The following is a 12,719-nucleotide window of genomic DNA, read 5'->3' on the forward strand; positions in this document are numbered from 1 at the left end:
AACACATTAGTGAAACCCTTTAGTAATTGTATAACCAACGGTATTTTAAAATATGACATTTTCTCAGACGAGCGCTTGAAGATGGAAACCGCTGCCAAATAACCTTTAATGGTCCCAACCTTGAGCCCCAGATTGGCCAAGTACAGCAGAAAAGATAACACCTCTGGTGTTTTGCATAGCAGGGTTTCCACATTCTTATCCCTGCACCAGCTGCAGAATATGTTCCAAAGGCAGCGGTACAAAGACTCTGTTGCTGGCCTTCTGGCCGAAAGCAAAATCTCCATTACGTCATCAAGGAGGTCCCAATGCTTATACATCAGCCTCTCGGAAACCATGTGTGAAGGCTGAGTGTCTTGACCTCTCGATGGAGAACCCGACCCTCCTCTCGTGAGAGAAGGTCCTCTCTTAGTGGAAGATGTATTGGAGGGCAGTTGGACATTTCCAGAAGGGCCGGGTAGCACCTCCTCCTGTCCCAATCCGGGGCAATTAGGTTCATGGATTTCCCAAACTTCATCAACCTCCTGATCATGTGAGGAATGACGGGGACTGGAGATAACACGTACAGACATGGAAATTCCCAGTTCACTAAGAAAGCGTTCCCCTAGAGCTCCTCTTGGGGGAAATTCCCTGGAGCAGTACAGTTTGCACTTTCGGTTGACACTGGCTGCAAACAGATCCACCTGAAGGGTTCCCCAAAGGGGGAAGATCTCTTGAAGGACTTCCTGAGCTAGTTCCCACTCGTGGGAGACTGTGTTCTGACTGCTCCGAGTGTCCGCCACTGTGTTCTTCTCTCCGGTTAGGTGAACTGCTGATAAGGGAGATTCCTTCTTGAATTGCCCAGAACCAGGGCTGCATTGCCTCTCTGCACAGTGGTAGTGACCCTACACCTTCTCTCTTGTTGAGGTAGAACATGGCCACTGTGTTGTCCGTCATTATCAGGATATTCTTTCCCCATACAGAGGGCAGAAATGCCTTCAGCAGAAGTCTGATTGCTCTCAGCTCCAAAAGATTGATGTGTAGTTTGGACTCTGATGGAGAGCAATGACTGCCGATTGTCAGATCATTGGCGTGGGCTCCCCACCCCGTGAGTGTGGTGTCCGTAACTACTGTTATCTTCAGCCATGGTTGCCAAAAAGGTTCTCCCTTCAGAATGTTGTCCTTGCAGGCCCACCACAGGAGATCCTGTGCAACCCTGTTTGGAACCTGAAGTAGGTCTGACATGTTGCCCCGAGAATTGAGATATTGTGTCCTGAGAGCCCATTGGAAGGATCTCATTCTCAGATGAGCGTCTGGCACCAGGAAAATGCAGGATGCCATGAGGCCGAGCAAAGTCAAGAAGTCAAAGACTGGGAGACGGTGGGCACTCTGAAATTTGGTGACCATCTGCAGAATGTCTTGAACCCTCACCTCGGGTGGGGAGATCATTCCCAAGGATGTATCCAGTACCGCCCTGATGAACTGGAGATTTTGAGATGGTATCATGAGGGATTTCTTGTAAATGCGAGAGAAGCCCAGTCTGTGTAGAGAGTGTCAGGTCACGCTGAGATAATCCAAGGCTTGTTTGGGAGGACGCGCCCTGATCAGCCAATTGTCCAGGTAGGGGTAGGCATGAATCCTCCCTTTCCCCGAGACTCACTAACACCACCACCATCAGTTTTGTGAAAACCCTCGGAGTGGAGGTCAGCCCAAACAGCAGAGCTCAAAACTGGTAAAGCGAACCACCAACGACAAACCTCAGGTACTTTCTGTGCTTGAGATCCAATGACACCATCTAATCCTGAGGCTGGAAGGCCTGAAGAATCTGAAAAAGTCTGACCATCTTGAACTTATCCTTCTAGAGGAACTTGTTTGAGTATCTCAAGTCCAAGATGGGTGACGGTACTCCGTCCTTCACGGGAATCAGGAAATATGGAGAATACCATCCTTTGTTCGTCCCCGTTACAGGGACTGGCTCTATAGAACCTTTCTCTAGCGGGGTCAAAATCTTCTTCACAAGAACGGATCTGGAATCTTTAACAAATGGCTGCCCGGGTGACGATTCTGAGGTCTCTGAATGAAGGGAAGGCAGTAACCTTGGGCTATGGTTTGTAATGCCCAAGCATCTGAAGTAATACCCTGCCATTCTTTCAGATGCTGAGGCAGTCTGCCTCCCACCGGGGTGTCATGAGTCAAGACGTCGGGCAGGTTTTGAGGTGGCTGAAGCAGTGGCTGATGGTAAAGATGCTGCTGCTTGGGTGGGCTTTGCACGTCTCCCTCGTCCACCATGAGGGGATCTTCTTTGGCCTCTTTGACCAGCCATTCCTCTCGCTCTTCCAACTGAGGAGTAGTAGCAAAAGGATCTAACCCTCCAAGATGGTCCACTGGGGTGAAAGGGCTGAGGCTGCCTTATAGCAACACCAGAGACTTGGCTGCCGCCTTTGAGGTCTGCAGCTTCTCAAGGCTTTCGTTAGCCTTGCTGCCAAAAAGATGAGATCTATCAAAAGGCATATTAAGGAGTCTAGACTGCCAGTCTGGTGCAATCAGAAAACCGTCTCTTTCCTTCCATTTGGGAATATGCTTAGCCACCATAGAAATGAAGTCCCATAGAGTCTCTGTGGACTTTGCTAAGGCACATGGGGAGTTGGCTGATTTAAGAGCCATGCTCCCAGCAGAAGAGACTTTCCTTGATCAGGTATCTATACATTTATCATCCCGATCTGGTGGGATGGTTGGATAGGCAGCCTGCTTGCAGGTAGCGGTTGCTGCTTGCCCCACCAGACTCTCTGGGGTAGGATGTTTTGACAGGTAGCTGGGGTCACTACTCGGCGGCCTATATACCTTTGTAAAATTTGTATTGACTGCCGGACTCAATTCCGGTGCTTCCCGATTTGCACTTACTCTCTTTTGTAGAGCGACATGAAAGGGTCGGATCGGATCCCCTTGAGGACCTTTGTCCAGGATATCCATGAGGGCATCCTGTTCGAAAGGGAGGGCAAGCCCGCTCCATCCCAGATAATCAACTACCTTGGTCATGAATTGTTTGTCAGAGGAATCTGCGTGCTCATCTGGTTCTGGCTTACCAAAATCTAACTCTGGTGAAGTGTACACACCATCTGGCTGTTTATACATTTTCACGTAGGTCCTATAACCTAGACTCTTCTGATATGAAGCTATCAGGGATCTTTGGAGTGCCATACTGCAATCCAAAGGGTGAATCATTGTCATCAATTGGTTCATTGCTCTTATAAATGGACGTGAGTGACTTAAAAAAATCCTTCGGAGGCAAAGGAGCGTAGGTTTTGTGAATTACTGACAAAGGCGTTGATGGCTTCGATGGTTTAGAGCCAAATGCTGATGGAGTCGTCGATGTATTTGATGAAGACGTCTTGGACATCAATGGCACCGTTTGAGTTGATGGCACTGATGGTGTTGACGGCGTCGATTACTTCGATGTCGACTTGTCCTTGGACTTTGTCCATGATGGACTTCAGTGGCTCGAAAGACTCCTCAATGACTTTTCATAGTGTCGAGGCCTTGATGGCTCTCGATGGCAATCTGGCCTTCATCCCGGGCTCTAGGGCATGCAGAATTTGGCTTGAGCCCTTTCCTTACCAGCTTTAGAAGGCGCGATAGAAGCATGGCCTACTTGCTTCGAGGGTTTCTGGCTCTCAAAAATGTTTAGCATTTCCTGCCTGAATGATTACCATTCAGCCAGAGTAGAGGCCTTAGTGGGGCAAGATATAGTCCTCTCTGGGGAGGAGTCGGATGAGGTGACTTAGTAGGCGATTTATAAGGCCTTTTCTTCGATTTCCTCGATGATGAGAGGTGGGAGCGACTAAGTGGCCTGGACCTTTTAGTCATCTTCTGTTGACATGAGTCTCTTGCTTCGTCGGAAGAAAGTTTTTTTCCACAGGGTACTCGAAGGGGCTTTTTCCGGGGGATTCTACCTACCGCCAATTTCCCTTTATGCTCCATCAGAGCTTTACCGGTCATTGACACTTCTGACAGGCCGAGGTCTTGTGCTCCACACCGAGACACCACAAGCATACTTGATGTGGGTCCGTCAGTGACATCTTGGCGTTGCAGTCTTGGCATTTTTTAAACCCAGTCTTCGGGTTGTTGGGCGTGTCGGAGCCGGAAACAAAGACATTGTTTGATAATTCTCGAAGAAATATCTGAAGCGTGCCGTAGTTCACAAAGTGAAAGCTCACTCAGAAAAAAGGAGCTGAAGCCAACGGGCACAGCATATGCTATATATACCTTTGATGACATCATCATCGAGACGGAGGCCCTCGGGGGACATTGAGTCGACCGCATCGACACACAGCGCCCTCTGCCAAAAAGGCAGAAGCAGCTGAAGCTGGATATTGGAGATATAAAAAGATGAGGAATACGTGGGAGGACACAATCCATTCGAAGTGGGCAACTTCATGAGGGGGAGCTCTATGTTTGGTAAATGATTGATTAGGACCAGTTTCGCAATCCCCAGAATGAATAGCTTTAGAACAGAAAATCTCACTTTCACAACAAGCCATTACATATTCTAGCATTACTGACATCTTTTCCTCTAACGAAGACAAATACTGCGCCTCACCCAACGGAGTCCTCCCACATCCCTGCGGCTCTTCTCCTCCCAGGTGATCTTCCCGGCTAATACCACCCTAGGGTTAGGCTCAGGTAGTAGCTGCTATCCCCTTGCCACCTGGCAGGAGACTTTAGGTAGGGCTTTTGTGAGGCCTCCGCAGGATTCATCACAAGTCTAAGGGACATGGGTAGGGAATTCCATTATTTGCGGCCTGTCTTGCCTAAATGAACACCTTCTCGCCATATGGGTTTGAATCTGGGTAGGCAGATTACCATTTGGCAGGCGATATGCTAATATTCCCCTCACTAAATGTTCAAACCTAGCAACCCCTTGCCCACTAACGTCTAAATAATATAACCTGGATGGATCAGTTTGTCTACGGTTGCTACAGTTCATCAGCCTCATAAAAACCAGTGGTCAAAGAGGGCCGTGGCATTTGCTTTCTGACAACCCTGGACCTGCAGCCGTGAACAGTAGACCCTGTAGAAAACAGGGGGCCCTTCTGTAAAGCAAACAATTTCCACAGTTACCAGTTGACTCACTCACACAAATAACAGAATGACTCACTTATCACCATGAATAGCTATTGTTCTCAGTGCAAAATCAGAGTCCGCCCTCTTGCAGGAGGACTGTTTCTATGAGCTGTGGCAGTGGTTAACTCACCTGGATGCTTTCCATCCACTGGCCCTTCTGGCTGTCCACCTCCTGCAGTGAAAGACTTTCATGATCCCTCAGGTCCTGCACCAGGGTATGACCGTTTGTAGGCTTTGTTGGATGGGGGGATGACAGTTCTGTTACGCTTCTGATGACTTGTTCCTTCATGCTGTGGGGACTAAGACAGCAGGACGCGTTAGCACAAAAGACTTGTCATGCCAATAACTGTAGACAATCATTCCAAGAACCTTCCAGTTGGAGGAATTTCTAGGGCCGTGTGCACTGTTATGTGTTTTTATACATTTGCCACCGCAGAGGTCTAACGGCACCGTCCCTTGGAGTAACCTGTGAGTATCTAGAGAGATCGGCGGCACAGCTCCAAGACAGGAGCACACTCCTGGGTCACATTCTCTGTTGCTGTTTGTATCTGGGGATTTGGTTTCAGACAGTGAATAGTCATATGTTGCAGAGTAAATGCTAAAGTACACTTGTCTACTATTCAGACATGGCTAGAATGTGTGCACAGTGGATCAGCCTATCATCGCCACATGAGCAAACCACACACCGCAAAATCGTTGCTTGTATGCCAGAAGCTCATTTCTGGAACCTCTCTCATTTGTCCTCGATGGTGGTGAATGGCCCATAAACAGTCATGTGGAATGAGATATGACACTTTATACTATTGCACGCAAGGATGTAGAGCCAATCCTTTTTACCAGTACAAAACCTTTGAATGGAAAAATACATAACTTGAAATGGCAATTCTGCAATTGAAAATAGAGCTTTAATAGTAATTAAGCTGCTGCTAGACTAGTCCAGAACTAACAGATTAGACAGAAGAAGCCCCCAAAACCTTTTTCCAAATTACATATGGTAAGGATGTTGGCTAAATTCAAACTTGTTCAGGCCAAAATTATTACTGGAAATGTATCAGAAACGTTTAATTGAGCCACAATTCAGTTACATCAGCAATCGATTGAAAATGTTTTTGTCGAAATAGTATGGAAATCTCATATCAATTTTCATACAACTTTCACAAAATACATTTCGGCTGACTACAATGCACCTTAAATCCTGTGATTTTGGGATTTGTTGAATAAAATGGGTTTTCAATGCTCGCCTCCAAATGACATCTTTCGGTATTGAGTTCTAAAAATGACTGCCACTAAATTTGTCATGAAAACAGAACAAACTCACATAGGTTAACTTTTCTATGAATGGCAAGCAGAGTTCTCAATTTTCTGTCAAGGTAATAATGTCAGTGTGCCCCAGCTCCCCTGCTTTCACCGCCCTCATCCCCCTTAGGCAGGGCGTGGGGTCTCTCAATAGGGGCGTGGCTTAAGTCACGCACCTAACAAGAACTCCTCCACCTCAATTTAACATCCTACTTTAAAGCACTGGCTATGGGCATCTTGGAGCACAAATGAAACACAATCGTATGGCCCATATGTATTTATCTATCGCCTGTCAAGCCATAATTAACAGGTTAATTTTGAAATTAAGAATTTTACACCCACCTGAGCAATTCTTTTACATTGGCAGAGCTCTCAAATTTCACAGTTCTATGCCTGAGAAAGCTACCGAGTTCCATTTCTGCTTGAAATTCTGGGACTTGCAGTTTTGTCTTTTTCCTTGCAAACATAGGATAACAAATTCCAGAATTCCAAGAAATAACACAGGACTGGACGGCTCTCTCACTCAGGGAACTGGGAAACTTGAGCGCTCTGCATTGTCATGTAATGTCATATAACAATATCTATAGAGCACTAAACTAGGGCCCAAAGGCATGGAGGTGCTGAGAACACCCGATGAGAAAGAGCCATTATAGCCAGGAAGAAGAAACAGAAATCAATAAAAAAAATATATGTTTTCAAGGGTTAGCGAAAACCTAAGTGGTCGCTAACCTCTCGTAGCTGATCAGGGAGAGAGTTCCACATGGCAGCAGCGAGAGAGGAGAAAGCCCGGTCCCCAGCTTAAGCTCTCTGAAATCTGGGGACTATCAAACGTTTCTTTTTTTTTTATTGAAAAACTACAATTTGAATTTATAGTACAAACTTTTGTTTCAAAAGGGGCCAAGTCAACCCATCAATCAAATCAAAACAGATCGAGTCAGAACTAATCACATCAGGTCAACAAGGCAAAAAGACATAGCAAAAGAATGAGAAACTCCAAAAGAAACGCAACCAAAAAAGAATAAAGAAGATTAAAGCATAGAATGAAAATGAGAATCAACCTAAACTAACCAGAACAAGTCACTCATAACTGCCGCTCCCTAGAGCAACACTCCTAAAACCAGGAATTTAGAAATTAAACATCTATTTTTAGAAGCATATCAAAATAGTTCACGGTTGCACAAACGAGTTGTATATTGGAACCAGAAATAATTTTAGCCCACCACCCCTCCATGTCATCGTCTAAGGGTGCAAATTGTCCAAGATGTAAAGAACGTTGGGTGGTTGTCCGCTGACATTCAATTAATAGATGTTTAACAGTTTCTACCGAGGATCCACAAAAACGACAAAGATTGTCTGTTAAAGATTGCTCCCTTCTTTGCCACAGAACTTCCTTGGTTTTTAAGATGTTAGCTCGGACCGTAGAAATTGGTCTCTATGATGACGAGATGGACAGTGTAATAGGTAGCGAGCTGGTTCGTTTAGTTTCCTGGGTTCACGATCCATCACTTTTACTGACTTCAACTTTTTTCTTGCATCATTATTAATGATCCACGCCCAATTGTCAAATTTCTTTTTTGCATGTTGTGGGCGAAATAGGAGCTCTTCATTGCTGACGTTTGCCGCAGATAGAAACGCCACTAGTTTGCAAACGTTTCTGAGAGGCAGATCGAAGGGATCTGGTTGGTTTACAGGGCATCAACTTGGCCTGCAAATACTCAGCGCCAGAGTGATGAAAGGCACGGTGGGCAATGCAACTGCCAATTGGGAGCCAATGAAGTTGCTGAAGGAGACCCTTCGAATGGGGGAGACGATTAGCTCCAGGTGCCAGCCGGGCTGCAGCATTCTGAAGCAGCTGCATTAAGTGATAACACTGAGAGGATTCTCAGGAATGACTGTTAACAAAAACGTTGTGAGGGTGTCAGAGTGTAATGTGGCAGAGTGCTTTTCTCAAATATTCGCTGTAAATTTCCACTGTCCATTTGTCATATAAAACAGAGAAACTATGTTTATTGTGCAACGTTCACTTATGTGTAAGCAGAGCTTTATTTTCAAAAACCCTGACCTCTTGATTTCTTTGAAACAATACTACGTTTACGTCTACAGTCGCAGAGCTTCAGTGTGTGACACTACTTTACATTGATCGCTTGCTTATGCAGTTCATAATGTGACATTACACCTCAGGGGAGAGGGCTGTAACAGGTGTTATTGGTTCACACCGAGATAGAGCCCGAAGTGGAACCAAAGGTACATAATCGAATACACACACACACATTCACACAGTCTCCTACACCCCCTACCCCAGTATGACTAAAAGGTGGCCTCTGGAACTCTGGGGGAAAAGGAAGTGACCCACATTGCCATGTGACACATGGAGGCTATTAATGGGGTATTGCAGTGCTCTGACAGCTGACCATCAACACCAACAGCCCATGTACCGCCTTCAAATAGCCTATCAAGAATCCATTTGAGGGTCAGAAAGCCAGATATGGATCGCAGTCTGGGTCTCAAAGAAAAACATGGCATCAGGTGCTTGTGCTTGGTGTGCAAACCCCAAACCAGATTTCTATTCCCTGCAAAGGGTCAATGAAAAGAGAGCTCATCCTTTATGAACCTGTCAGGCAGAGATCTGTTTCAGGAAGAAGCCATGGCACTTTTCCTGACCGTAACATGGTGGACCACAGCAAGGCACTAATTAAACCATTCCTCCTCCTGAAAGGGATCAATGGAAACCAGGCGGAATGGATCCAGACAATCAGAGCACTAATTGCTCGAACCATCTTATCACCCATACTATAAATGTCAGCCAGTCTCCACTAGCATTGTCGTAGTGTGGATGGCATTACAGTGTAGGCTGACCAGATAGTTTTTTAAAACTGGGTCGGCCAACGACATAAAAGAAACACTATCCCACTCAGCCCTCTCTCCTATTCTGTTTCTTAAGATGACTCCCAATCCCAAAGTAGCCCAGGTTATGGCAGGAGACTGTTCAGAACCTGAGGACAGGGGGTGCTGGGGGATCATTAAAAAAGAACAAATGACTTACCACTGATAATGTTCTTTCTGATGGATGTTCCTCCCATGGATTCGTCATCTTATATATATTGGTATCCTGCTTTGCAGTCTCAGAAATGTTTTCGACAACAGCAGGCGTTGTGCAGTGTTATTGGGGTCCACTCGGGAACACAATGGATACTTCAGCAATAGTAATTCCCAAAAGGAGCGCACACGAGGCAAGAAGTAACTCTGTTTATTACAGCTGGGTGAGCACAAATCAAACAGCACAGTGGAACAGAACAGATTGATGTGATCTGACAAACTGGCTCGTGGCAAACAACCCTTTTATAACATTAATACATTGTAAATACAGTTAGTAACAGTTGCACCTCAAACTTCACGTCTTCTCTGTTCACACAAAGCTGACTGGTTAGACTGTCATTCTCCAAAGCTAGACATACATTAGTTAAACATAATTGGAGCAAACCTTCTGTGCCCGAGTCTCTTTGCCATTCAAAGTCTCTTCTTTGAGAGGGCGTGATGCAACAAACAAACAATAAATTCCTTTCCTCTTAGGATTTTACACATACTCAATTTCTCATGCGATTCCCTTTTCACCTCGGATCCCCCTCAGCCGGGCTCAGATCTCCTTTGAACACAATGCTTATAGGATTTCCAGGTTTCCAATTTCTAGGGTGATTCACAGTTCACTGCGGAGCCCCCTCAGCTGAGCTCAGATCCGTTTCGACACAATGCTCAAGCGGGCTCAGACCAATTAAATTCACCTTAACACAAACTCGCTTTAACCCAAGGCTTTCGATTGATCTCCCTCGTTCGGGCTCGGACCAACTTTATCATCAACTTTTTTCACTGTATCAACATTGAAGACTTTTGATTCTGCACAGGATTTTGCTTGACCCATTGCAGGACCACTTTGATTCACAATCCTTTTTCTACTCTTTTGCATTTGCAACTTGTCAGTTGGATACCTTAGAGACCCCTTCGACTGAGCACCCACACGGTGCCGGACCACTCTGTCAAAGATATCGTATCTTGGTTTCAAAGTTCAATCACTCATTTGTTATTCAATTTTACTTACGTTGGTTATCACATGCGTTTCATACACTGCTCGGTTCAGTGCTCACCATACAATGTTGCCGCTTGCAACCTTGGCTTCAACATAGACTGGTCTGGTATCGACCTCCCCAACTCACTGGCTGTTTTGATTTCACTGGCGTTGCTTTGTTGTGGGAGCCAAGTTCTCCCTGCATCGATAATCGACGCGGGAGGGCCTCGGGTAGCCCTGACACACACAATGCAGGATTCTTCAGCGGGGTTTCCTGGTGTTACGCTTTCTATTCACGAGGTTTCTTGAAAGTAACGGTTCCTTGTCGAAAAGGTCAAGGGCACTTCCCTCCTCGCAATCACCTTCTGTTTTGCCGTCTTTCTCCTTGTGTTAAACCGCCATCTTGGAACTGCTGTTTCCTCATGTGTTTTGCCTCGCTCAGAGTGTGCTCTCATGCTCCGCCTTTTATCCATATGGGGAAGTGTAATGGACGTCAGGTGTGCGTGATGGCCAGCAATTGCCTGACCCTGCCTGACCATTTTATTAGGACATGTTAGGTATACGGGTCAGGTGTTAGTCCGATTTCTCTCATATTGAGCTGTCCGTGCAAAAGTGTTTGTGTTGTGAAAAGGTGGGGGGGTTGAGTTGCTAAGTATCCTTCCTGGTAGGATGGGGTAAAGGTGTTACAGAGAAGGGGATACCGCGTCTCATCGTCCGGTGTCCCACTCCCACTCCCACTCCATGAAGACCCTTCACCCAGGTGATCCTCGCACTTTGGTCCACTGCCAGGAACTGGATTCAAAAGTGATGGCCGTGTCCTGGCCACCTGCATGACAGATCCCTGGGGGCTAGTGGGTGAGACACCTTCAGGTTTCTCACACTACCTACTGCTTCAAAACACTGTGTCAACAACTTCACAACTAAACAATACCCTTTTCTCCCTAAATGACACAAATACATAATGGCGGTACTACGTGCACCTTCAGTCTACTGGGGTATGCCCCTTATTATGCACCTCTCCTGCTCTAACGCAGGTGTACCCACACACACACGCCTACTCCCTATGGGAGTATTGTGTACTACAATCTACAACTACTACGGCGGATCGTCCTACCACCTCGATGATGTGTCCTAGACACCATCAAATATGGACCCTTCCTCCACTGTGGGCATGCAACCACGAGACGTTCTTGCACGATTACACTCACATGTCCTAGAGATTCTCGGGTCCTCCCGGCACAAAGTCTCCCATGCTGGTTCACTTCTTCCCCTATATGCGGGCGGCGCTCGGACCAGGTAGACCTTCATGAACTCGGCATCTGCAGTGCCTCCTCACTATTGCGCATGGAACAGGTCTGCGGTCACCGGCCCCGTGCCTCTAGTGTGGGTGGCTGGAATTCCCCCATTTTACTTAGAGAACTGGAGACCTCGCTAGGATCTCCAAAAATGTATTCATGGTCCACTCGGGCACACAATAGTACTCCCAAAAAGGAGTGCACACCAGCAAAGAAGCAACACTGTTTATTATAGCTGGGTGAGCACAAATCAAACAGCACAGTAGTACAGAACTGATTTATGAGAGCTGTCAACCTGACCTATGGTGAACAACCCTTTTATACCATTAATACATTGCAAATACAGTTAGTAACAGTTGCGCTTCAAACTTCACGTCTTCTCGGTTCCCATGAAGCTGATTGGTCAGACTTTGCCATTCCCCTATACCTAGACATACATTAGTTAGACATGATTGGAGCAAAACAAACCTGCCTTCTACCAGCTAATCCCATCCACTGTGAGGCGCCACATTGCTTCTTGTGTCATAAATCTCCCCCCGTCTCACCTGTGATCGGGATCTCCCTTGTTCGGCCGCAGGACTCTTCCTGTGGGTGGTTTGGGTGTTGAATAGGCTCGCCCGAGCCTCGTCAGGTTGCAGAGCGCGTTCAGAGTTCCGGGAAGTTCGTGGTTCCATGGTGTCCAGGATTAGCGATAAACAAGCAATGTAGGGGGGAAGTCCAGGAACAGGAAAAAAGGCAAGGAAGGTAGAATGAGGATCAAGGAAGCAAATGTAGAGAGCAAACACACGTCGGATTACTAACGAAAATAGCGTTGAGACGCGCGGACCCGCAGGGGCATGACCAATTTATAGTACGTGCTACGACGTGAAAGCTAGTGCGTAGCACGGAGCTTGGTACGGCCATGTTGGGAGGAACAAGGAGTACAAGCCCTTCGTGACAATGACCATGAGGTGCAGAAGGGGCAATTTCGC

At 46.5% G+C, this 12,719-nt stretch overlaps 1 protein-coding gene across 1 annotated transcript in view; it reads right to left on the reverse strand.

Annotated features, from left to right (window-relative positions):
* The window catches only part of LOC138473269 (uncharacterized), a 1,193,211-nt gene that overhangs the window by 350,270 nt on the left and 830,222 nt on the right, over window positions 1-12,719 (reverse strand). Inside the window, exon 7 of the mRNA XM_069611906.1 lies at window positions 5,228-5,396. Within this exon, the coding sequence (XP_069468007.1) occupies window positions 5,228-5,396 (169 nt within the window). The remainder of the gene's footprint in view (window positions 1-5,227; window positions 5,397-12,719) is intronic.

The sequence above is a fragment of the Ambystoma mexicanum genome, chromosome 8 (genome assembly GCF_040938575.1).
Source record: "Ambystoma mexicanum isolate Mex_15411 chromosome 8, UKY_AmexF1_1, whole genome shotgun sequence".
NCBI lineage: Eukaryota > Metazoa > Chordata > Amphibia > Caudata > Ambystomatidae > Ambystoma > Ambystoma mexicanum.